Source organism: Liolophura sinensis, chromosome 6 (assembly GCF_032854445.1).
Source record: "Liolophura sinensis isolate JHLJ2023 chromosome 6, CUHK_Ljap_v2, whole genome shotgun sequence".
NCBI lineage: Eukaryota > Metazoa > Mollusca > Polyplacophora > Chitonida > Chitonidae > Liolophura > Liolophura sinensis.
In genome coordinates this window covers 23,919,239-23,947,179 of record NC_088300.1, presented here as the reverse complement: position 1 = coordinate 23,947,179, position 27,941 = coordinate 23,919,239, and the positions used below count along the sequence as shown (strand labels likewise).

General features: G+C 36.6%; 1 protein-coding gene across 1 annotated transcript; it reads left to right on the top strand.

Annotated features, from left to right (window-relative positions):
* The first annotated feature begins 83 nt into the window (after nt 1-83).
* Nucleotides 84-26,862, top strand: LOC135467023 (cilia- and flagella-associated protein 70-like). The gene is made up of 29 exons (XM_064744777.1): nt 84-140; nt 1,514-1,609; nt 1,869-2,055; nt 2,281-2,379; nt 2,651-2,733; nt 2,853-3,029; nt 3,777-3,904; nt 4,353-4,502; nt 5,438-5,525; nt 6,600-6,669; nt 7,005-7,066; nt 8,022-8,153; nt 13,260-13,423; nt 13,792-13,852; nt 14,289-14,350; nt 15,017-15,079; nt 15,406-15,544; nt 16,768-16,953; nt 17,277-17,357; nt 17,779-17,831; nt 18,275-18,390; nt 18,990-19,157; nt 19,863-20,012; nt 21,659-21,891; nt 22,426-22,578; nt 23,270-23,431; nt 23,750-23,839; nt 25,934-26,083; nt 26,402-26,862. Exons 2-29 carry the CDS (start codon nt 1,535-1,537, stop codon nt 26,480-26,482), a joined length of 3,363 nt encoding a protein of 1,120 aa, XP_064600847.1. The 5' UTR covers nt 84-140; nt 1,514-1,534; the 3' UTR covers nt 26,483-26,862.
* Nucleotides 26,863-27,941: the final 1,079 nt, after the last annotated feature.

Genomic DNA, 27,941 nt, shown 5'->3' with positions numbered 1-27,941 from the left:
AAAGCGGAAATAGGGGTCGCAGCGCGTTGTTTTCATTGCCTTGACAACGGCAGGTGAGTGCGGTAATTTTTGGTGTTCTTTCCGTCTTGACACACTTTTACCGTCATTGATTTGGCTTTTCTTGTCGGTCTCTGCATAGCGTGAGTACTTTTTCGCAGTCTGAGCTCAGTTAGACTTTCTGTTTATAGTTGCTCTCAGAAGACCTCATAAGTTATAGTTAGTTGCCAACTGATTCCCAGTACAACAGCAAATGTTGTAGCAAGAGGAGTGAGTACGCCGAAATCAGAAAGTTTAAATCATCGCCAAATCTTTCATTTCATTACAAATGCACTTTTATGTATACTTCTTACAATCCATATGTAGGCCTACTAGTTTTGATAGGATCTCACCAGTTCAGTACATATCCCCCAGTTGAAAATATGTACGGTTAGCCCCAGGTGGCTACTTCATCTCCTCTCTTTATATTTGGCTGGTGGAGCATCATAGCCACAGCGGTAACGGATTGTAAAGCATACACCAATTCACACCATGTCTGATATGTCCTGTGTAAGCAATGGCTGCAGTCCAAAAGTGGTGTCAACTTTGCCTTTGGCTCTTACCTCTCAGCTGGCCCACGCACGCAACATCTCACATAGATTCCACTTGATAAGGACACACGAGACCAAGATTCACCTCACAGTCTTCGCTAAAGTAGCAGCCATTTTGCCTTTGCCACAGTTATGGGTCTGGAAAAAGTTATTGTTCCTGGATGGCATCGAGATAAACCTGAAAAGACTAATAGTCGCCTTGGTGTGCCATTACCGAACAGAATATACCAGGGATGTTGCATGTGCAGGCATGGTGTGAATCGGTGTATGCTTTACCAATGGTTGCCACTGTGGCTACAATACTCCACCAGCCAAATGTAAAGAGAGGAATTAAAGTAGCCACCTGGGGCTAATGTACGGTATGCAACATGTTTTTGTCTCTAGAAGCCTACTGGGAACATGACATTCACTGTCAATCACTGATCAGAGCATAGAATTGTTTTTCATTTTGCTTTTTTAATTCCAGACTTTTGGAATGAATTATTTATTTATTTTATTTCATCTGTTGCTGAACTCTTGGAATGATTTATGGTGGATGACAAAAAGAAAAATTGCAACATGTGAATGTGTTTCAATTTAATTATCCCCATCCATAGGGCTGAAGATGTGTCATCACATGGTCATGAGTTGCTATTGTTTCCACCTTGGGCATCACAGTCTGATGGGCATCTGCTCTGTAATTATGTTTATTAACGATATTGAGAATAAACTGACTTATTCCTAAAGATAAAATGTAGGGTAATCAATGAGAAAATTAAGAACAAAATCACAAACAAGTAACTTGCATGTAATTTATGTTTTCATCCGTTAAATCGTATGGTTGTTCTTCAGTCCATGTAGGAATGACATGGATTCCAGTATTTCCTTGGAGACTTAAGGTTCCAAGTGGCAGATGAGTTATTGGCAAATGTTAATTTGTTTTCCAGGTGTGAGGCACATCAACAGTTATGGCAGACACAGAATCTTCTGGCACCAGGCCTCCTGAGGCAGTTGCCATTACAATTGTCAAAGCCAGGAACTTGGTAAGATGTATGAAATATGGAAATTTTTTTCTTAAAGTGATGCATTTTTTATGTCTAGACATAATACTAACTTATTTCACAACAGTGTGTCATGGTAAGCGTGTATTTAAGTACATTATCATGCCACATTCATACCAAAGGTGAACAAATACTCTAAAGTATAAAAAAAAAAACATGCATAACAGTGCACAAAATTAAATGCTCTAACCAAAAGACATTGCATGATATTTATCACAAATGTTTATTTTCACATTTTCAGAGAGGTTCTAAAGGAGACAATCTGATTGCTATGACTCGTCTGGATTTTGGAGACAAAGTTTTAGGAGAATCTGCTAAAGTAGAGTGTACCTCTGACACTCCTGCTGAATTCAACCACACTGTTTCCATAAGCTGTACCTATGAGGATCCACTGGCCCTGGATGAAATAGCCCACAAGCCAGTCGTTGGTATGTCTGAATGGATGACATTGAGAATACTTCTGTGTTATTAAATCTTTCCTCATATTAAATGGATGACTAAATTTTTAGAAGTGGATTTAAACCATAACTTGATAATGTAGTGTCAAAAAAGTACTTGGATGTCTCTGTTTGGTCATATTTGTTTATATACACATACATATACATTTATATTGAAAGCTGATAAATGCAAATCTGATGTGTTTTGCCTTTCAGTCACTGTCACAGAAGTGTTACCAAAGGAAAAGAAACAGAAAGAAGAAAAGACTGTGATTCTGGGTCAAGTAACTGTGGATCTGTTACCACTTGTCAATGGTAGGCATACAGCTTCTTAAACATCTGCACATCACTCCTGACATGTTTCTGTGGTAAAACAGATTCAACAGTTTCCATGGTATAAGAGTTGTTTTCAAATTATGATGCTTAAACTTTTGTTAGAGGTTCACATTTCGTCACAAAAATTTCAGTAGTAAATCTCAATGCCACTTATTATAAGCAATCCAAGATTCACTGTAATTGTTATTCATAAAGTCAGTTTGATTTAATTTCTTTTTTTTCTGTTGATTGAATTCTTATATTTGTACAGGAGAAACCAAACACCGGTACACACTGGTTATCAATCCAGTACCAGGCTCACCCCTGGAGCAAATACCTGCTGAAAACCCAAGGGTAAGGCCACTTAAAAAAATTATGTCAATGTCAGAAAATATAACCTAAAATATTATTATATTCTATTATCATTATTTTTTATATTCATCTCTATATTGCTTATGTTTTTCATTCTGTAGCCTGAGGTAGATGTGGTGATCTCAGTGAATGAGCCATTACTGGACAGTTCCCAAGGGGGTGGAGGAAACCTGCTGACCTTCACAGCTGAGTCTCTCTTCTCTCCTCCTGACAGCTGGTCACCCGTGGGTCCTCAGCACACGTACACTGCGGCTCTGCCTGTACCAATCTCTGCAGAGGTGAGACTGGAAAATGTCCATGTATCCTTTACTGGATTTAACACTTTTATGTGGGATGAAAATGTTGAGCCCAGCTGTGTGGAGAGTTGAAATCTGAAAAGCTTAAAATAAAGGTGATGTGTTGTGTACATGTGTATGCTGGTATAGGTGTGATGTTAATTACAGCATGGTCCCCAGATGTTTAAAAGTGTCTGTCTTGCAAGCAAATCCATTGGTTTTATCCAGAGTTGGGTTGTGAATAAAAGATTTAAAATTGGCAGTCCGAGTATTTCTTCACCAGGTGTGCAGCATAAAGGTGTAAGCCAAGTCTTCTGTCTGTCTGTCTAAGTATGTTGTCAAAGGGCGGGGCATCAAATCTGGTGTCTTAGGTTTGGCCTTCCAGTAATGCAGCACTGTAACCCTTTTTCACTGGGAATGTTCTGCTACACTGAGAGACCCTCATGAAATGACCAGAATATTGTCAAAAATGTTAAACCCATAACAAACAAACAAATAAACCAGCCAATTGGAGCAGTGGGTTACAATACCAACATATATGTTCACACTTCAAGAAAATGCATTTCCCTTCACATATACCTGTTTTCCACTGCCAAATCAACTTTTAGTTCTGTCACATGTTTATCTCCTGTGACTTTAGCCAGCCATCTTTGGCTTTCTGAAATGATGGAACACCTTGGCATGACAATATTCCCAACTGATCTGCCTTTAATTTAAACATTATATTGTATTTCTCTATGTCCTTTTTAGAAAGAGACTCCCATAGTGTTCCCCAACGGACAGCTGAAGCCTTCCCCTGATAAAGAAGCACCCTCTAAACAGAAAAAGTGGTCTAACCCAGGTCATGCTCAAGGAAATGCAATCTACATCCCAGACAGGTAAAAGCATGTACATTTCTTATGTTCAGTGTAAGTATACATATAAAAAAAAGTTACCTTAATAGTTTTCATAGTTTAGAAGCCTGTCTTAGGTACTTTAATTTAGACCATCCAGTAATAACATTCTAAAGGGACCCCTGTGGCAGAGTGGTTATAGTGTGCCAGTGCGGCGATAGAGGGAACTTATGCTAACTTATGCTGGCTTTCTCTCTGGTTGTATGTGGAAAGGTCTTCCAGCAACTTGCAGATGGTTATTGGTTTCCTGCGGCTCTGCTCAGTTTTCTCCCACCATGATGCTGGTCGCCGTTGTGCAAGTTAAATATTCTTGAGCATGGCATAAAACACCAATCAAATAAATAAATAAATAAATAAAATAACATTCTAAAATATGACTGTGGGTAACAGTTAGCATAGTCATTTAACAGTATGCTGTTGGGCTTGTTGTCAGTTTCATTGCATCTGATCCAGTGGAAGATGAGGATGGGGATTTTAAGAGCAAAGAGGACCGTGAACACCGTACCACATCAGAGCAGGAGAAGAACAGGGTTATGTGGAACACAGAGAGGAGGTGCTACATGGAGGCATCAGCTGTCAAAAGGTATCTGAATCAACTCACTGGAGAAAAAAAATTTTTTTATAATTAATCAAACTTATGTGCTAACTATGTACAAGTGATTAAGCTTCCAAGTTGAAAGCTGGAAGCTTATTTTTATGGTTTTTTGATTACACCAATGTTATGCTATGTACCATTTTTAACTGATTTCCAGAAAAACTGTTCATTATGACTGAACCAAACTGCTGGTGAGTAGTCAGAGACAAAAGTACATGTACTATTAAACCATAAACAATTGAAATTCTTGTGTGACCTACATATAGCTTACTTCTTCTTTCATATTGTTAGCTGACCAAATCCCAATTCTACATAAATGCTGCACATATCAAACTAAAATTTGCTAGGCTGATTAGGCAGGGACTATTTAAGGGCTATTTTTATGGTGTGTGTACCGATGGTGTCAGACCCATTTTGGTGGAAGCTTGAGGAACTGTATGTTCACAGCTCTATGATTTTTTCTATGTAATTTGTCAATGATCATTTAACCTGTTTGTCCTCTGAGTAGTATATGTAATTTTTAGTTTTTTAGTTGTGCTTCTAAATATTTCATTGAAACCTGGTGAATGCCTTATCAGCAATAATTTATAGACAATGCTGGAGAGTTTCACACCAGTTTGTTATTTTTTCAGTTTATTCTCTTTGTTTTTTTTTTTTCAATAAAAACATCGACATCTGATTTTCCAGGGTTGTCCTAACTCTATATTTTCTGAATATCATCTTGATACCTGGTACAGAGTTTTATTGTTATGAGTTAAAGTCCAAGATTGCAATGATTAGGATCACAAAATTAAAATTCTGAAATTAACAGCTGTTTTTACTAAAAATATTTTACACATACAATGTACGGTTCAAGATTAAGTTCATTCTTCACATTTTCTAAATCTTTAAGTCCGCTTCATGGCCTTCTTATGTTTTTACAGTTTTCAGGATAAAATATCTAAGACTCGGTACTGGCCCGTTGAGATATTCCGTCTGCCGATGCCAGCTGCAGGCAAAGCAGGAAAGAAGGTGGGTTATTTAATAGTCATGCTGGAGGAGTTGAATGAACAAAATCTATTTCTGTCAACAGGTTTTAGATCATGCCATGAAAAAATGAAGAATGAAGTTTAGGTACCATTTCATAATTCTTAAGATGTATAGACGACAGTAATGTTTAATATAATTCCTATATAGCAGTTAGATCAAAATAGTCTGAACCTAGTTATTCCTCCCCCCATCCACCCACCCACCAGATATACTGATGCTGAACATATTTCTTGTCATAAACACATAATAAATGTTTTTCTTATGATATGTTCACCATCTTTCCATGGAATTTGTGGGTATATATAGTTTTTGCATGCTCGGCATACTAAGGTTTGTTTAGTTTGTCTGCTGTGAAGACATAAGTTGCAAAGCTACAAAGTGACACAAACTCTAGATATCTGTAATAATATATGCTTGCTTTTTATGTGTTTTTGTGTCTTTGTGTACCATATTTGTATTTATTAAGTCTTTCAACAAATGCTGTCTATACATGTGTGTGGTGGCCATTTGTCAGGTGGCTAAAAAGTTTGGATTGAAAATATACATTTACTTTTTAGTCAGAAGTCAATTTGTGTATTGTGCTTTGAAGCTACTGGCTTCGATTGAGACATCTGCATGCAATGCCATATTATGTAAGCTATTCAGTGATTGTCCAGGTATTTGATGAATACATGTACAGTGTACTTTTATATTGTGTATATACAGTATAAATAGATATGTGACTGAGGATAAATCTTGTAATATCTATAAAATTATGAGAAAGTAGTGAACTGTCCTTTTTCTAGATCATGATACATGTATATTGGTAAATTTGGTAACGTGTTAGCTATACGGTTGAGTACACATACTTAAATTTAAAAGTATAATGTATCATTTCACCACTGTGAAGTTTGTATCAGTTTAATGATGTATAGGAAAAATGTGACAGAGAGCATTTTTAAAATGATTCATTCCTTTCATCTCACACATACACAGACAATGGTCAGCATAATATTTGTTGAGAAAGGAATTTGTGGAATAACTGTTCTAAATGAAGCCATTGCTTGTTAATTGCAGGAGGAGGATGGGAGTATTGGTTTTCACGGGATTGCCTTCATTAACCTGGCACCTCTTCTCTATCCAGGAGGTAACATTCATTCTGTCTATAATGGCCTCCTTTTTTGAGGCATCAATATAAGCATTGGTGGTTTGAATTTAAAAAAACATTGTTTCTCAGTGGTTCTCTGATGCTTGACCATCTTCTTATATTATTATTATTAAGCATTTTAATTGAATCCAGAAAGACAAAGATAAATGAGCGTCAACAGAATGACCACTTGATGCTATATCCAAACCTACCTTTACTTATTTTTTCTTAGGTTTTTTGTTTGTATTTTTTTGTTTTTGTTTTAAGGCATTGTAAATATTGTTAAATGCCTGAATTCTATTCTGAAATTAACTTTGTTCTACTTTGCTTCACAGTGAAGAGAATCCGAGGAGCCTATAAAGTGTATGCTTACAGTGACTTAGAGCTGATGGAAAAGGTAAGCTGTTCATCTATTTATGCTAGGTGGGATGCTAAATGTTTGCTTTTGATTGATGGACCATTTAATGCAGCTAATGAAATAAAACCCAGTGTCTTGCAGATTTGTGGACAATGTACAAAATATAAAGTATCCAATATCCACAAAACTGAATCATTGATTTGATTGTTATTGGACATCTTCATTTGAAATTGTTGAAAGAAGCTCAGGCATATCACTCTTACATTATCTATATACATTTGTGGGTATACATTTGCCTGGATAAAAATATATCTTGGCAGAGGGTTGTAGCCAACTAGTGTAGACGAACGTTTGTCAGAAGTTTGAGGTGTGGGCTGTATTCTGGCTATGGTCAGGGAATGTGTGGATGCCTTCACTCTCACTGTACTTGTGACTTGAGTGACAATAACCAGTGGACCACTTATCTTCCACCATTATGGTGTGCATATCTATATTTCACAAGTGGGAAAGTTTGAAATAGACTTACAGGTAAAACATTTTTAAAAAAAAGCTATAACAATATTATTAGGTTATTGTGAAGTGTTTTGTACATTATTGGATCCAATGCAGATTTCCAACACAACATGGACCAGTCCAATACCACTCCACAATGCAGAAAACACTTCACAGTGCCCTATTTATTATATAGCTGAACATCTTCGAGGACTTAAACCCCATGCAAAAATAACACAATGCTTTTGGCATATAAAGTTATCGCCCTTTACTAACATACAATATGAAACAAATACAGCTCTCCGGGATCCAGTATCGCTCCAAGTACAGGACTGTCATATGGTGCGATCAGACTGATTTCATAAGACCACAATAAGACCACTATATAATACATACATTGTGATTAGTCATACCACAGCTCTATGTGATAGTTATAGTCACATTGTTTTCTTGTTCTCAATACCATGTGCATTGCTGTAGGACCCTGTTTAATGTTTTTCAGACAAAGAGAAAAGGTGGGCTTGCTGATGAAGCTCACAAAATTGCCAACAATATTCTGACAAGAAACAGTGCCTCTCCATCCCATAAGAAAGGTAAAGACGGTGAAAAGAAGGACAAGGAAAACAAAAAAGGGGTAAGAATTCAAGAAACTGACAACTTGGGTTTGGTAACTTTTTCATGGCATGCATGTTCTGGTATGTAGATCAGTGAACTGTGGTTGCATGCTGAATGTATGAAAACACTAAACACTTTAATTTACACAGGAATTCACATGTTTAGTCCAAATAACAAGACTTGTCACTTTAACACGTCACTTATTTAAAGGTATCAGTGGTGAATTTCTTACAGTGACGGACTAGCAGATGTACTCAAGTGCATTTCATTTTTGTTCTGGGACAAGGCTTGAATTTATCCAGCATCTAAAAGCTGTAAATAACTTTTAATGTGTCAAGCTCTTAATCTGACTTAATAAGCTCTGATAGAAGCACTCAAAATTTAAAAACCTCTTTATTGCATCATATTGTACAAGATGGCCAAAAGTTTCTTCCTGCTGTGGCATTCCACTGTCATTCATCCAGCCTTCATCTCCAGAAGGTGTAAAACCTGTTAATTCATGCCACAATAAGGCTGAAGTATTATTGATGTAGCATGTGTGTTGAAGCCATAAGCATCCATTCATTCATACTAAAGGCTAGTAAAAAGTTACTAGTTTGGCCTCTCTGTATGAATGATATGATTGGCCAGCCCAGTGGAATATTCCATGTTCCATGTTCACTCTACAGGCGCACCACAAACAAACCAATAGTTAGCTACTAAGCAATCTCGACAGAATGTTTAGCCTGGCTTGTACTGTAGTGAAAGGCCAATATTAATTGATTGTTTGTTTCTCATGACCTTTTAACTGAATCACTCATGCTACATGTATATGCAGTGTTTATTAATTAGGAATTGTCAATTTCAATTTCTTTGCCAAAATTATATTTTGTTTATTGTACCTGGAACACAGTCTAGGCAATAAAAATTGACAAAATTTAGTGCTGATTTGAAGTTTATTTTATATAAACGATTGTTCTTGATAGCACAAAATAATATATATGTTTTTTTTTTCAATTAAGTAGTAAGTATTAAGATAAATTACCAGCTACAAAAATATGTAATGTATACATACATGATAAACAAATAATTAATTATCGTTGGCCTAAGATGGGTTATAACACATGTACTATACCTGCATGTTATGTGACATTGTAATATTACAGAGATCTAGTACTGTTCCACCAGAGGAGGTAATAGCTCACTTTGTTTTATACCCAACACAACTAAACTGCGTGATCATACGTAACTCTCTGTTGTCTTGTATCATATTTGTTATATATCCTGACCCACCCATTGATTGTATACTGCACCTATTCATCCTGTGATATGGTTTGTCATTAAATGATCACAAAACATTGCTTGTTAGGGGTAGGGAAAGAATTTTCCTGTTACATGTGATCTGTGTTTTGGTGTTTAGTCACATGGTATTAGGATTCCTTGAAAACAGAGCTCAGTAGTCAACAAAAGTCTGACAATACCCTGATCATTGGAGGGTCATTCTAGTATACTACTTGAAAAACATGGCCAGATAAACATTTGACATTAATGTGGCATGTTTTGTGATCAAATTGTCAGCGATCTTACCAATCACACCAATCTTACTTTATCTTACTGTGCAGAAGGATATACATATAAGTGGTTGTTGTTGAAAGAAATATTTACGTACTTACACGCCAAACATGTACATGTAGGCCTACCATTGTTTGCAATGTGTATTTGAGGACACTAAATAGGTGATTGTTGTTATGTTCTCACAGGGTTTGATTGTTTTCATTTTATAAAGGTTTTTGTATCTACCCAGTTCTTCAGTCTTTTCATCCACAAAATCAATGGACCGTGCAAGTCATGATAATTTTATATAACAGTTTGTACCATTGTAAATCCACATTAGTGGTAAGAATTTATTGTTTGTTTCTTTCCAAGAGACAACAAGCATTAATTTTGTTGTTGCCTTACATTGTAATTACAGGTGAAAAGGTTGAAGAGCTACTATAACATCATGGTGCTGTTTGATTTGAGACTTGTGTATCCATGTATTTACTATTAACATAGGTTATAGGTGTACAATATTCCACAAAAAATATACAAATACTTCTTTTGTGTGAAGCCAAAAACTACAGTATCTATGGTGGGATAGACCAAGTACTAACTTGTCAGCCTGGTGTGATTATACTGAAGCCAGTTAACTGGAGTGTCATGGTTGGTGTCTTCAGCATTGTCTTTCATTGAGGCAGCATTACAAAGATGTTAACATTAGAACTATAGTTATCCAAGGGGACACTACTTTGAGTTTGATCTTACGGAAACAGCAGGGTTAAACACTAAAAACAAACATGGTGATAGAAAACATCAACATAACTTATGTTAGAATGAATAGAATTGCTACCAAGGTCAAGATGTAATCTAGGAAAGGGGTTGTCATTGACATCTCTAATGCTCTCCTTAAATTATGTCACCCTTGACTTCAAAAAATGAGATTTACATGTTATGTTTGCCTATACATGTGTTCTTTGTAAGCCTTTTTGACATCTTAACATAGCTGGCCTCTCGAGCTGGAACCAGTCTGCAAAAACCAGTGGTAAATATGTGATTTCAAATAGAAAATGAATTTAAATTATTGCACATTAGTAGGCAATTCTGCTGTTTATTTTATTTTATTTTTTTTTTGCTGCCAGATTGTGCACACTGCATGAATGTGAATGATATATGTTCAGATGCTATTATAGATTGCTTGTACATCTTCAATGACAGAGGTGATGCGATACATACATGTATATGTACATGGCACACTTTTACACATGGATGTACATGGATGACTTTTACACTTAAGGGGGCCTCCGTGGCCCAGCTGGTTAGCTCACTAGTGCAGCATTAGTCTCACCAATGCGGTCGCTGTGAGTTCAAGTCCAGCTCATGCTGGCTTCCTCTCCGGCCGCATGTAGGAAGGTTTGCCAGCAACCTGCGGATGGTCATATATTTCCCTGGGCTCTGCCTGGTTTCTTCCCGCCATAATGCTGGTGACCATCAAATAAGTGAAATATTCTTGAGTACGGCATAAAACACCAATAAAATAAATAAATAAATAAATAAATAAATAAATAAATAAATTACACTCAATTATCTGCTCCAAATATGGATATTTACATGTATAAGGAGAAAGCCAGGCCTCTGAGATGTACATGTAGTCCCTGCCTCTTGCCCACCATGACCACCCAACCTCTTTACATACTTTACTGTCACTATACACTGTCCTTCCATGATCTGATTAACTATTCAGTCCACATCACTTTGTTATCCTTTTTTCTATTCTGATCACATATCATACACTGCCCATGCACATTCTTAGTCAAGATCTCTGCTTTGCACAACTAATGTTTGTTTTCATAGCTCATGGTGTTCACAGTTATGGCATATAATTTTCTATTTAATATAATTCTGCTGTTTTTTTTTTTGTTTTTTTTTTGTCAAGTCAACTAACCTTAGGTTAATTCAGATGCAAAAATTATTTTTTACTTCAGTCTACTTCACCTTGAAATAGAGATTGTTCTGTTTTGACACATCACATGGTATTTTACAAATCACACTATGTAAATATAATTATAGTAGAATTGTTTTTTAACTAGTTAGGAGGAGAATACTGTTTCATGTACACTGTAGTTAAATTGTTTGAGGAGAAATGTCTCACATGAAGGAAAATGTCAGCCTATGGTGAACGTTATTTGGTACATGTGTGCTACTTTTGTGTGTTTCTTTTCTAACATGCACATACTGTACACGTACCATTGGCTTTCATATCATGTGCATCCATGACACTAATCAGTTACACCAGAAATACAGTCACCTTTTAAAACAGTTTTGAGATGTTGCCTAAACAAACTAAACAAATAACGCCAGAAAAAATTCAAACTCCACGTATATAGAGGTGTAATGTCAATGTTTAATTGAATAGACTTAAGACTTTGTGATAATGATTTCCAGAAACATTTAACTCGTAATAAGGAGCATGATGGGCGATTGTCCGCCGTGAGTATGGTCAGTTCTAGTGCCTATTCTACATGTAGGCTTATACTAACCTAGTAGGACTAGTTATTCATCCTAGAGTTTTTGTTCATAAGCTTATATGACTATGTCAGTGTAAGAGATTATTGGTAATTTAGTAATTTGCTTTTAAAATTAGTGTGTATGGGCTATCATAGGAATTTGCATGGCATATAAATATTGCATGGCTACAAGGACAGTAGAACATACACAACTGATCCTCCTGTGTGAGAAACCTATAGCTTACATATGAGAGTAGTGAGAATAATTCTCACTTTGCATGTCAGCACTCATTAGTCAACAGATGCTTATGAATATTCAAATTGTAAGTGTTCTTACTATGGAAAGGTACAGTGGGTTCTCACCATGGAACGTTCACTCCTTCAGTGTAGTACAGTAGAGTAGTTCAGATATTGTTCTTTAACAATGGGTCCATAGAAAGTTTAGGATAAAATAGGTTACATTTACCGTATTTGTCTGCATCATTTAAAGATACATTATACAGAGAGAACAGTTTAGTGTTCTCATCATATTATAGAACTAAATTTAAAAGGTACTGTATATAAGGTAAGATTTTACTGTAGATATACTGTACAAATCTTAAATGTGTGAATTACTATGAGCAAGCTTTGAGAATTTATCATGTACATGTAAGTCTTTTATCAATCAGTTTTCAGAGCAATAGTTCATTTTAATATTAGATAATAACTTTAGACCTCTTGACTTGTCTACATGTATTATTGTGAGTATGCTGCTATATGTTTGTTAATTCAATGTGAAAATAATATCATTGTATCGGATGTTTAGCATGAAACCTTAACAGACAAGTATACATATTGTAATTCACGCTTAATCCAAAGTAGGACTTTTGAAATTAATGAAAATGTAGTAAACTTAAGTGAGCTTCTCAGTTCTACCAACTTGTGAATTATTTAGGTATTTACCAGTATTCACTAATTTCATGTAAACCAGCTTCAGTTAATTTTTATAATGTTAATACACATACATCATTTCACTGAAAACAGCAGACTGTGTGTGTTTGAATATAAGAATAGCACAGTGTTATAAGCTGAGCTGTATCAATATATGTTATCCTGTTCACTAGGCCTCCCAGATGAAGTCGTCCGAAACAGCCTCTGAGGTGGATGGTCAGCCACCAGTCAATTTAGAGGGTCAACAGTATGTGGAGGCTAAGTCTTACATCATGGTTGAGATGACCCTGTCCAAGCCCCTGGTCCCTAAACGGCCCCCAGAGGAGCTCGCCAAACGGTCAGTAAATACATGGCACAAATGTTCACCATTTATAAGTCATCTTTATTTAGAATACAAATGCATGCTTTGGTAGCACTACATGTGTATGTCCATTTATTTGTAAGTTCACAATTTATATGTTTCCTTATGGTCCCCGGGGTTGATTTTTCACAATACTTCATTCAGAGTTTTTGATAAATATCACAGGCATGTGATATACCTTCATTTACAAATTGAATAGTTTCTTGTGCAAAATTGTGTACAGTGTAACTAGCTGGATTTGTTCTGAATAAGTGTGAACAGCATGAAATTATGAATAGTTTATTTTTGGCTTACATGGACACAAATTTTACTTAAATCGCATCTACTGAATGTTTCCCTTTCAGTGTGTCAGAGTACATTCCTCCAAGGCCACTATTCCCTAAGAGAACAAATGGAGCCCAAAAGGTGATGTGTTTACTCATTATTTGTCACAACCTGGCCATGGGGAATAATCTAGATTATCTCCCCTGGTTTTAATTTTTTTTTTTTCCATTGCAAGTTTAGAAGAAAATAGCCTGCCATGATAGACCTTAAGATTTGGAAAAAAATTGTTATGCTGTGCTGCAAAATGAGTACCATACTGACACAGCACTTTCACTGGAAAACTCATGCTCTTCAGGCATTGCATACACGATCAGTTCAGGATGTGTCATTAACATATGGTTCAGGATGTGTCATTAACATACGGTTCAGGATGTGTCATTAACATACAGTTCAGGATGTGCCATTAACATACGGTTCAGGATGTGCCATTAACATGGTTGTAACATGTCATTTTTCTATAGCCTGTACCTTTGGAGAATCATTTAATGAAGTTTTAATGCTGTTCATGTTTTCACAGGCAGTAGAAGATTATCATGGCCAGGTGGCCTCTGTGGCCAATCTTGTACTAAATGAATTCAGGTAAGTCTGGGTGTTTTTAAAACATAATTTAGAAATATGGATAGTGGCTAGTTGTCTCCCATCTGGTAGTCTTTGATTGTTGGCTCTATATGAATAAACAAGCGAAAATTTTATTAGACTTGAATGTGATCAAGACATGTGAAAGCAATATCGAGACCAGGGGGATCAAGGGACTCAACTCTTCCAGTGGTTTGGTTGTAATACTTTCTGTAACACTTCTGTGTATTGTGGACATTTGATTTATTTATTTATTTGATTGCTATTTTACGGCGTACTCAAGAATATTTCACATATACAAGGGTGCTCAGCATTATGGGGGGAGGAAACCGGGCAGTGCCCAGGGGAAACCCACGACCTGTGGACATTTGACGTCAGACTTGAGACATTCAGATCTAGCAGATGTATTCATATACATGTAAATGTCTTGAATCACCAGCACAGAACATTTGAATGAAATACCTGTAGCCATGCTTTCATTTCTACAAAAATTTGTAAGTCTGTTGAATGCATGAATTTCATTTTTAAAAAAAGAAAGAAAAAAGCACACACTGATGAAAACATTCAAAAGAAAAAAAAATTGAAATTGTTTTTTAGAAGACCCATGCTTGTAAAGATAGTAAACATCAGTTTTTGTCACTTTTGTTGATGTGTTTTGTGTTTGATTAGAGACTTATTTGGTGATCAACTTCAAGATGGACAGCCACAGACTGATGAGTCCATGGAAGCAAGGTAGGAAACATTTTAACTCTTAATAATTTTGACTATGGTTTGGGGCTGATATCTCGCAATCTTGTCTTCTCGGTATACTCATATACATATGCAAGTATATAAACATTTGATACAAAGACAGTTGAGTGGTCTGTATTGTTTCAGCTCAAACAACTGACAATAATTTTGTCATTAAGTAGTTTGAACACATGTAATGAAAGAGACTACATGTTCATTAAATTTCACTAAACCTTAACATTTATTTTATTTACCGCACTTTTGGAGTCTAATGATCATTTTAATTTTGTACTTTTTCCAGTGAACATGTGAATGTTGCTTTTTTCTAGGAGACAGAAACTTCTGTATGAGCTCAACTCATCTGGAAAATACTTCGCATTTAAAGAACAGCTCAAACATTCTGTGGTGAAAATAGTAAGGGAGAAGTATCTGAAGACAACCAATTTTGAGGACAGAGATCAGCTGCAGGTAAATATACTATTATACCATTTTTCTTTAACTTATTGCATACATGTATTTCTCTTAGCAGAGAGTACCTGCGGTGTTTATTCTTATCCAGTACAAATATAGTGGTGGAACCATTGGGTAAGCTATAATATCTTCATCACCTCTGCGAACCTTACCTGCGGTGGTTATTCTTATCCAGTACAAATATAGTGGTGGAACCATTGGGTAAGCTATAATATCTTCATCACCTCTGCGAACCTTTAATACAGATTCATGATTTAAAGAGTTATATAAACTGTGCACCTGTTTCTGAAATCTGTTCTGGAATCCTAGCTAAATAGTTTCAAAGGGTCTGATTTTGGCTAGTTCAACCATAACACCCTGTGTTGCATGTGTCATACAACATTTAGTTTGCATTTGTACAAAATATTCATTTCTGTCAAACCAACAGTTCTTAGCTCTCAAGTGTCTGGTCAGGATATTCAAGTTTTTTCTGTACATTATTTTCTGATCTCAGCCTAATGCTTCACCTCAGCAAGTCAGTATTATAGGTTCTGCTGAGGTCATTTAAAACTAATCAATTGACACATGAAAGTATTTAGAAGAATTTACTGATGTTTAATGATTTCTCATGACAGTAAATAATTCTCCCTTGCTGCATCAAGCAGACTTTACAGTTTAGTGCTTATAACTCTTGCATTAATGGTGACCAGTTTTTGAGGTAATACTAGTAAAAAAAAAATTGAAACAAGCTTCATTTTAACTTTCTAAACAGCTTAATATTGTTGAGACTTTTCTGGCTCAAAGGGCTTTTGAACTCTTGACAATTTAGGTCTTGTGTTCACGTCTGGCTCTTGCTATTTTAGCTGCAGCTTTTAGTCAGGAGGAGGTTAACAAATTACCCTAAATTACCTTGTATTTCATTCATGACTCAAGTTGCTCATTTTTACGGATTCTGGGAGTTCTATTGATTTTAGAAAGGTACTTGGAGAGGCGTTTGGAAGGTAGGATGATATCCTGCTAGGAAAATGTAAATTTTGGCACCAGATGTCTTAATATCTAGTGACATTTATTTGCCTCAAAAATGCCCTTTTGTGGTCATGAAGGGTAGGTCAGTTGTGTACTCTGAGCACTTTGGTTTCAGCCACACACAGTGTAAAACTCTTGAGTACGGTATTAAACACCAATCAGTCAATCAGACATGTACACTTCATCTATGTATCTTCTTCACACGTACTTCCCAGACATTCCTGAGTGAGCTGTACGTATACCTGGTGGATCAGATGCACGTTGCCCTGGGTAAGGTACTAGCTGTGGAGGACCAGCCACCCATCCCTGAACCCCTCACTGACTCTCAGCAACTCAAACACTTTGCTGCGGAAGCAGAGGCTAATGGCAACTATGACCTAGCCATTAAATATTATCAGGAGGTAAGTAATGTCAAAATCTTGCACAGAAATGTTCACCTTTATACAATAGCTTTTGCTAGCTTAAAAAAAAAGCGGAGGGGGGAGGGATTCTTTATTGATATTTAGAATTTAAGTGTGAGAGTGTTCATCAGTAAATTGCCGAAGATCAGTGGTTTACCCCAGGTAGTCCACGTTTCCTCTGCCCATTGTCTGGTATTTGTATAAACAAAAAGTTCTTAAGTATGGCATTAAACATGGTTATGTAAATAATAAATGAAATATGACACTTTAAATGTTGAAATGCACTGCTTTCTGTTTTATTCCTATTTTATTTCATTTCTCAGAGAATAGCACGAGACCGGAATGACCCTGAGCACTGGCTTGATTATGGTTCTTTCTGCCTTTACATCAATGATGTTACCAAGGTAAGTATTAATAAACAACTGATGTAAACAAACATACAAGGCTATCTTGAATATAAATGTAGTCTTTATTGTTTTAATCCATTGTTGCACCTCTGTGCATCTTTAATTAAATGCTCATTTGAGGTCTTCATTTGAGGTTGCTGAGGTGGTTAGCCTACCAGCGTGGTGCAGTGACCCAGGAGCCTCTCATCAATGTGGTTGCTGTGAGTTCAAGTCAAGCTTTATACTGGCTTCATCTCTGGCTGTGCGTGGGTATGTCTTCCAGCAACCTGCGGATGGTCATGGATTTCCTCAGGGCTCTGCCCAGTTTCCTCCCACCATAATGCTGGCCACACTGTCATATAAGTGAAATATTCCTGAGTATGGCTTAAAACACCAATCAAATAAAAAAATTAAATGCTAATTAAAATTTGTTTTCCAGGCTGAAGAATGTTTCAAGGAATGTATTGCTGTTGATCAGAAACATCTGAGTGGGTATGTAGATCAGTTGAAATGATACATGTTGGCCTACATTTTGGTGACAATAACTGTGAGAAGACTTCAGTTATGTTTAAAAGTGATTCTGTATCCAAACATTCAACTATCTGACAAATGAAGTATGTATTGAATTCTGCATTCTGTTTTTTTACATTTTCTGAGATCCATTCCATGTTTTTTCAAGCATTTTGTTTCTCACTGATGTGAGTTCCATGCCAGTTCATTGTGATGTTGGCTTTCTCTCCGGTCATACTTGGGAAGGTCTACCAACAACTTACTGTACCCAGTTTTCTCTCGCCATAGTGGTGGCTGCTGTTGTAAAAGTGAAATACTCTTGGGTATGGCGTGGAACTCCAGTCATATAAATAAGTAAATGAGAATTTAGTTTGAATATAAAGCTTACCGTGGTTATTCACCTGATTCACCTGTGTCATGACCAGACTGCTGCTGTATGCTGTGGTGTGTACTCTGGCTGAGAGGTTTGATGTGGCCGAGACTTTCTTTGAGGCAGCCACCTGTGTACAACCCAAGAGTATCCAAGCATGGACCATGTTAGGTGAGATCTTCTGTTTTTGTCACATGAATATTTTTTGTTGAGAATGTTAAAAATTGCCAGATTCTTTGATTCTTTCCGATTACTTTTTTTTTTAACACTGCTCTTCGCAGTTTGTCCATTTGACAATGGCTTCATTCCCAACATTAACATACCCTATTTTTTCTTTCAACTGCCTCTGCAACAAATATTTTGAAACATTCTGTGAGAATTATTGGGTGTAGAGAAATAATATACACAGTTTTGTAAAGATTGAGTCTTTAATGACACAAACAGATTATTTTTAGCATCATTTTCATAAAAACTATATGCATAACTTCCACTGAAAAAGTACATTAGTGGTTGAAAAGATCGAAGATTTACTGTATGATAAGAAAACATGCTAATCATTTTTATAAATAATATTTAGTACATATAATAATAATTATATAGTATCTGTCACAAAGATGCTTGTTGTTGATGCATATATGCAGGTGAAAATGGGATAAGTAGATTTTCATCCATCCACTTAAATCGGTTTGCATTTTTCTAAATCAGCTGTTAAATCATCCTGCCATCAAACCACTGGATTGATTAGCACTTTCTTGGCCACTTTCTGACAGGTTTGTTCTATGATGCCGTCAACAATGAGATTGGAGCAGAAATGGCGTATCTTGAGTCAAATAAGTTGAATCAGGCGGCTGCTGTGAGTGCGGCAAAAGAACTGCAGGAGGAGGCTGAGAGAGAGAAGAGAGCAATGTCTATCCTAAGAGAGTCTCATTCAGACCCTGGTGAGTCTAGAGCTTACAGGTAGTAAACAGTCTCAGTCATGAGAGTGGCTCATCCAGACCCTGGTGAATCCAGAGATAACATGGACTTAGTTAGAGGAGTGTCAGCCATGAGAGAGGCTCATCTAGTCCCTGGCGATTTATTTAGTTATTTATTTATTTGATTGGTGTTTTACGCCGTACTCAAGAATATTTCACGTGATGCATTACTGTGGGAGGAGTCCATTGTGAGTTAGAGCTTAGTTAGAGCAGTGTCAGCCATGAGAGAGGCTCATTTAGTCAGTATGCAAGGTCACCTGAATTCTGTGGCATTTAGATACTTATGCAAGATCACTTGGGTGACATGGTGTTATTTTATATTTTTTATTTCATTTTTAGTTTTATGCCATACTAAAGAATATTTCACTTATACATCAACATCCAGTATTGGGAGGAAACCAGGGGATATCCTTGGGGAACCCCTCATCCACAGGTTGCTGGCAGATCTTCTCACATAATACAAGGTTGAGGATATGACATCAGGATACCTGAATGCTGTAGTGTTTGGATGTCCTAATCCGTGTATACACATTGGCAGTGAGAACAGTCACATTCGTATAAATTCCTACCCATAGGCTTGAGAGTATCATGAACATAGTATCACACAATGAATTTTTTTTTTTTATTTTTGATCTGTCCTTACTGAGCCTCTCTAACATGATATTTCAGTGGACTCTGACCGTGCAGGAGAGGGTGGGTTAGCAGGAGGTGCTCTACCAGAGATCACAGAGTCCGCCGCCTCACCTGACCCCAATAGAGCACAGGCTGCATCTGCCAAATCCCACACCTCACCCCCACGCCTGGATACACGCCAATCAGGTATAACTCCATCCACATCTATGCACTGAAATCAATTCTGGTAGGCCTTTGTTAAGTTTCTGTTGTTTTCTTACATGTGGGTGCATTAACCTTTGTTCAGAAATATATTTGAACTGAAGTCCATCTCAAAAATCCTAAAGCCAATCTTGTTCTAATTCAAAACAGATTGAACTTTTACATTGGTTTCAGAAGCACAGCTGGTGTGTTTAAAAAAAAAAGTAAACAAATTCAGCGTTTCTCTTTCATCACATATGCTGGCTATCCATAATTACATGGAATTTTCCACCAATTAATCACTGGTGCTGCGGCAGACAAAGGAGCCCCCCCCCACACACACACATGGATGCCCAACAGATAAAACCTCCGTCGGGCTAAGGCCCTGGCGGACATAAGTCCCTCAATCAGTATTAAGTGTTTATGGAAAATGACATAAGTTGTTTGTTTGTTTGAGAAAACTTGAAACATTCTCCCTGAAGTGACATTTCAGATTTCAATACATGTTTGCAATCAATAGAACCTCTTCTTACTCGCTCAATCTCCATGTATTCTAACCATTTTTGACGACATTGGAAAGAGCTATATATCTCTTCATTCCTGCCTTATCTGAAAACTAAAGAAGTCTACAAGTATGGTAAGCAGTTGCTGTATCGCAGCTTGTATTAGACTTCTTTTTTCCTGTTCTAAGAACACAAATCTTATATATATGTCATTTGTTTCTATCCCAAAAATATAATTTACATGCTATAGCCTAACACCTCTAAAGAAAATGGTGGATTTCAAATACTTGTAGCAGTAATGGTTTTAACCTCAGGAACCAAAAGAAGCAAAACGTGCCTATTTCGATCTTTCAAAGTGTAGATATATTTTATTCTTTTTAAGAGTATTCAAAAATAATATTTTTCTTGTGAACTGTAATATGATTTGGTTTAAATTTCTAAATAGTCCAAATTTTTAAATACATCTGTGATATGATATAAGATTCATGAAAATCAACTCAAAATGCATGTTTCATGGCAGCCGCGAAGTGATACCGTGAATCGTAGTAAACTACAACCTGTATTCTGTACTGAAATTTTTCAGCCAAACAAATTAATTATCATGTTACATAGAATAAAGTTATATTTGCTTGATGAAAAGCATTCGATAATAATATTAGACACATCAGAGACAGTCATTTTGACGATATTGTTTTGAAAACGTATGTGTACAATATGTATGAGAGGGAAGCTGTTGAACCGGAATGAGACTGCTATATGCTTTGATGACATATTTTTAGATGGAAAACAGTCACAGTATATATGAATTCCCATCAACAAATATTTGACATCATGTTTGTTAGACTGTCGAATATGTTTTGTTGGGTAATTAAGACGACGGGACTTTTGCCCGCAGGGGCTTTTGTTAGCCGGGGTTTCTGTCAGCTGGGTGTTTGTCCGTGGGGCTTCTGTCCTTGAGGCTTTTGTCCTGGATTCTGGACTGTAGTACACAAGGTGATAAGTTTGTGAAAACTCACAGGAAGTTATTTTAAAGTGTGAATCGTTACAATGTATTAATCACTTAAAATGTTTATGCACATGTAATAATAATGATTTTTTCACCAACTTAGTACAGGTGATTCACTGCGGTGGAAATTTTTGTCACTCTAGGTCCTGGCAGTGTCGTACAGCCAATCAGCAGTGCTAAGGTAAAGGGTGGAGAGAGCGCAAGTGGTGTGTCTCGCCCTGGCAGTAGTAAGCAGAACATTACCACAAATGTCAGTCCTCGGAGAGACCTCAGCCCTGAGCACACTGAGAGCCCACAAAGAGAGCCCACCCCAGTGCCCTCCTGCTCCATCTTCATGCATAGTATTGAGTGGTTGCTGGACTCCAGGGCTCTTCAGGTAGGAAACAATTACATATAGCACTTGATGACATGCATGTGGCTCTTCAGGTAAGAAATGACAATATACAGCTGTAGAGCTCTTCAGCTAGGAAATGGTGGCATAGTTCTTTCAGTCGGAAGTTATGACATATAGCTCTTCAGGTAGTAAATTTTGGCATAACTTTTCAGGTAGGAAATGTTGACATAACTCTCCAGGTGGGAAATGTTGATATAACTCTTCAGTTATAGAATGATGACAGATTTTCAGGTAGAAAATGTTGATGTCTACAGATAGGAAATGGTGACATAGCCTACACTTGTAGCTCTTCCAAACATGGCACTGTCATTTCCTGTGTTATGCTGTGTGATGTGGATGATTCTTATACAACATGTACTTGATACAGTAAAATCAGATTTGTTTCCCCGATTTGACAGCCTAATATAATGAGAGAGAGGTCAATCTTTTCAACATCGATTCATAAAGACATTTTTTTTTTATTTTGAAAACTTTCCAGTTCCTGTCAGATAAATATGACTGTTTTTCATTTTCCAGTTTGCTGAGCGATGTTTGGGACATGAGTTGGTTTGTCTACAAGGGGGCCCCTCATTGGATTATTATCTCATGTTTGCCCAATTAAAACTGCTGAAACACCAGTTTAACCTGGCAGAGTCTAGTCTACAAGAGGCCATACTGATAGACTTTCAGGTGAGTTAATTATTGCATGTTTTGCATCTCTTAACCTACTTATGTGCAGGCCTATAACTCCAGGTGGATTGTTCCTTCACATCCATAACATTCATATTGTAATGAAACATTCAAGTTACTTCATGTTTCGTCTTCAGTTGTGGAGTTGTTCTTGATTGTAATGTGATGGGAAAATGAAATCAGAGGCCCGAGTTAACATCATAGCTGGGTCAGAAGGGAAGCCCATTGGCTGTGCAGCTGATTGATTGATTGATTGATTGATTGATTTGTGTCATTGGTGTTTTATGCTGTTCACTGTGCATTTGAGGCTGCAAAATACTTACAATTTGACCTATGTCTGGTCTAAATGTTAATGGCAGCACCAGATGTCTCTGCATACAATTATAGCTTTACTGTTCATAAGCACCACATTAGAATCCACATTTTTAAACAGGATAATTATAAGTACATTATCATATATCTGTGTATTTCTTGATCTTTCTTTAGCTACAGTGAGGTGCATTTTTGCTGAAATCTCCTTTGAGGGAATACATTTAAACATATATTACACACTCCTGCATCTCTTTCAATTTTGATTGGTCTGTACTCAATTGAAAATTTACAATATATTGTGAAAATTTACCTTGATAATGTTATAGTATCTATAACAGGGAAAATTTATTCACAAATTTCGGCCCCCATATTGTTACAGAATGCCACTGGTTGGGCACTGATGGGTCATGTGAAATTCATGCAAGGAGACATGGAAGAGGCAAGGGACTGCTTTGAGAGGACCCTGTCCTTTGTGACAGACCCACTGGACACCCACCCTATCTATCTCAGACTGGCTTCCATCTATCTTCAAGAGGGCAGGGTAAGGCAAACAGACACCTGGGAGAACTGTTCCGTTTTTTAACAGCTTTTGAAGTTCATTGAATGTTTGGGAAAAAAAATTCAAAAATTCTACATCTGCTTAATTACAAAGCTGTGTTTCTTAGCCTCAAAATAAGTATTTAAAACTCAATTATGCAATCTGGGAATATGTGCATTCAACACAGGTCGAAATACAAATACGTGATGAACAAGCTGAAAATATTCTAATAAAGATGTAGGCCCTATGCATGGCATGTAATTTTTGGTTGTCACTGTTAGGATGTTTTCTGTTACTTATGTCGGGTCTGTTACTTGACAGTTTGCTGATGCTAAAGCCACATTTTTACTGGCCTGTAAGAAGTCTCCTTCCTGTGTGTCCTGGTTAGGTGTGGGTATTGCCTGCTACAGGGTAAGTTAACAATATCGTTTTTAAAGGACAACACAGCACCTGGCGAAAACATATTTCAGTTGAAAGCAGGATACTCAAACATTCTAAAAAGTAACACACTTTATTATTTTAAGGAGATTTCACCGAATAACATGTGGAACAAAATGGCAATACTGCACAAATGGCTGGTGTGAGTCGAGGCAGCCATCTTGAGAATTTTATCCAATCAAACACGTTGCCATCAGGTTGGGCAGCATAATCTGTGATGTAACCATTACCAAATCACTCCATGAAGTGATGTATCATTACGCAAAACTACTGTATAAGACATCATTTTGCCATTGTTTACAATTTAGTGATGTGTAGCCAAAGAGCCATTTCACAAAGTGTTGTGGGGCAGGTCTGTATTGCTTACGGGCTACCACAGATGTAAAATCAGTTGATTTACAAGCCGATTAATATTCAACGACAGTGTCACAAATTATGCAGTAGCATCCTATCTCAGCCCAACCTGCATTCATCTCCCCAAATACATTTCTTGTTGTTCATTTTAGCGTTTAGTTAGCAGTTTCTAAATAACAAATGTCATAGTAAGTGCAAAATTCATTAGGAATGCCAAAGGCTTGCGGGAATGAGAAGACGGCATCTCACTGGAGAACGCTTAAAAATTAATTAAAAATCTTATATGATGTAAATTTTTTGCTCTGAATTTATTAAAACTGAAGAATTTTAAGTTTGCTCCTTTGTCTTTGCATACAAGGGATGTTTTTTTTCCTGTTTTGTTTTATAAAACACAGTAAAATTATTGAAACGGCATGTTCAAGTGTAGGTCAGCACTCCTTTCATCGTAGGAGCCATCAGTACAAAATTGAAGCATAAAATCCAGCGACAGTCGAAAACCTAGATCAGCCCCAGTGGTACTTAAAGTTATTTCCAAATGTTTCACAACTGAGAATGAATAGAGATGTACAACAATCCTATTGTAAGTTTGTATACATTCAATTTGGGCCAAAATCACCAGCACAACCCCTCCGGAGGCTACGACCTGAACCAGGAATACCCTGGCCGTGCATCTGCAGCTCGGATATTGAAACAGGGTCGCTGGAGTTCCTTGTAAATGATATAGTAGGCCTGCTAAAATATTTTTCCAGTGTATCTAGTTTCTGAGAAAACTATATTTATCACATAGGCCTTCATTGCCACAACTTTGATCTGTCATAGGCTATTGCTTAGGCTATTATAAGGAAAATACATTTGACTTTAGAGAGCTAGAGTAAACGTTAGGCCACCTAGTCCTCGATAATGGAGACGCGCAGAAGCTGTGTTACTACGAAGTTTCACTAAACTTTTACTGGGTTGAAAATAATCTAAGAAAATTATTTAATGCCTGTTTAAGGTACTTTGAATGGTAGTCTTTCAATGGACATAAACATTAGTCAGGTACTGTCTTTCACTTTCAGATATTTGCTGTTAATTATGAATTATTTACTGGTGTACCATACATAAATGTAGTCAGTCACTGTTATTTAGGACTTTAATGTATCTCTTTTTGGAATAGTGATTGAATAAGACTTGCTAGTTGAAAAATTAAATTGCTGACCCTTAACCAGTTATGTCACATTCACATTGCGAGATTTTTCATATTCACTTGTCATGCTTGTAGAAATTATAAAAAAATTTGTGAAATGTCAGACAGAACAAGTCAAAAGGTCCAAATCACACAAAACAGAGCATGCCATGGTTTGTTTCGACTAGTAGCATTCGATGAGTTGATACCACAAATCTCACAGTATGAACACACTACACAAGCTGTAGTAAAGATAGGGCACAGTGGTGTAGTTAACTCCAAACGTGCTTAAACTTTTCATGTATAACAATTGCTATCAGTTCAAGTCCAGCTCATGCTACCTTCCTCACTAGTTGTAGCATGATTTCCCCCAAGCTCTGGAGGTTTCCTCCCACCATAACGTTGGCCGTGCATTTGTATAAGTCCAATGTTCTTGAGTATGATGTAAAACCCTAATCAAATAAAATGAATACACTCATTTATGAACTCTTACTTTTGCTGAGTATCGTGTAGCTTACTGTGATAGCTAATCTATTCTGTATTTTCAGCTGGGAGAACTGTCCGAAGCAGAAGATGCCTTGTCAGAAGCTAACATCCTGAATAATATGGATGCTGAGGTGTGGGCGTATCTCTCCTTGGTCTGCCTTAAGACAAAACGACAACTGGAGGCTGAACAGTCGTATAAATATGCTCTCAAGGTACGTGTACTTTCATACAAACATGAAGAAATATCAAGGACAAAAATGCAAAGCCTTTTCTTTAGTTTTTGCAGCGTTTTAGCACACATAATATCTATGCTAAATAAGTGGACTTCAAACATAATAAATTAATTCCAGCTGGAATTATCTGGCAAGGATATTTTTGAAGCACTTGAATTGCTGCAGTACTTCTAATCGAAGTAATTGACAGTGTCCTAGACATTCAATTGATTTTCATGTTAAGAATATAAATACAGTAATTTCATATTATCATCTATTTACAAGAACTGACTAAGCTTAATGTATTTTCTTTTGTAGCTGAACCTTCAGGATCAGAACTTATTAAATGAAATCCACGGTTTGCAAAGAGAAGTTGGATTTGGCAACCCAGAACCTTGAATCATGCCAGGAGAAAAACCCTTATTTTACACAGTGAACTTCCCTGAACTTCTGACAATTTACTGTGACCAGAATCTGTAGGCACATGGACGCTTTCAAGTCATAACTGAAACTTGTTTTGGTAAAGGATTAAAAGTCAAGAAGAACCAATTTGCTCTTGAATGTGTAAATATGACAAAATTTTTTAAAGTCAAAGTTGTCAAGGCCTGTGATATTATTTATGTAATAGAAACAGTTTTTCCTAACTAGGGAATATTTGTACAAGTTTACAGAAAGTTTTGATTTTCATTGCCTTTTGTTGTCAGTTGAACAATTTAAAACCTTGTTGATTGCACGAAGGATGGTTTTAATAAATGACTACTGTTATTTATATATTTGAACCTGTCGTGTTTTGTGTTTTGTTTGTGGAACTTTGTTACTGTGTGAAACTTTGTTTGGGGGAGTATATCACTTATTCTGATCATGAATAAAGTGATCCAAAAAGATTCAGTAACAGAATCAGGAAACAGAGACTTGATAATATCAACTAGTTGAGATTGATATTATTTTTTGATTGTTAAATGCAATATTCAAGAATTTCTCACTGATATGTTGGCAGCCAATATGTTTTGTGTGGAGGAAAGTATAGAAAGCAAGAAGTAAACCATAACATGACTGCAATTGGCAAGTTATATCCTGCATACCGGTGAACTTTTTCAAAATGTGACTTACGTCATGTTCACTAATTTCCTTTAAGTATGAGAGCACATGAGAGCATTGTTCACCACTAATTATTGCCAAGACCCCCAAGAACAATGTAAACAGAGGCATGGAATTAAGCCTGCTTCACATGGGATAGTTTTGAACATAATTAGGCTTAATTATCAAAAACAAACCTGTCGTGCACGAAGCACATTATCCATGCAGTTGTGATATGAATAAAGGTGGAACATAGATTTTGCCTAACTAGTCCCAGATGAGGTGTTCTACATTAAAGTGTGTACGCTTTCTGCTAATACTCTAAATTACCTAAAATTCCGTTCATTAGAGGCAATTAAATATCACAAAAAATTGTTTTTGGTGTTGAAGCTTGGGTCAAATAATATGACAGTAGATTATTATCCCATGTTCCAAGCAAACTTCAAAATACCTATCCAAAATCAACAGAACTCTCAGAATCAGGAAAAATGTTCCAGTTAGTCATAGGCAAAATTGATGGTCATTTAGGGTATACTAATACAATAAATACCCTTGAATTACAGAGCACTGAAAAATACATTTGATACATATGGTACCGGGTACTGGATAATGAGGTGTTCTAACAATTATATTACAAAATGTCTAGAAGCATGTAGTAATAACTCTAGAGTAACCAAACTAACAATTGTTTGATAACTGTATGTTTGCCTCTTATTTCACTGAAAGCATGAAGAATCTGTTTGCTGCATATTCCACTGTCAGTCTGGCTGGGAAAATTTCA

Bases quoted from the DNA above. Each gene is read 5' to 3' on its own strand.
- LOC135467023 (XM_064744777.1), top strand. From the start codon at position 1,535: ATGGCAGACACAGAATCTTCTGGCACCAGGCCTCCTGAGGCAGTTGCC. The intron at 15,545-16,767 runs GTAAATATACTA...CGTACTTCCCAG, and splicing joins AGGACAGAGATCAGCTGCAG to ACATTCCTGAGTGAGCTGTA. The intron at 17,358-17,778 runs GTAAGTATTAAT...TTTGTTTTCCAG, and splicing joins ACATCAATGATGTTACCAAG to GCTGAAGAATGTTTCAAGGA.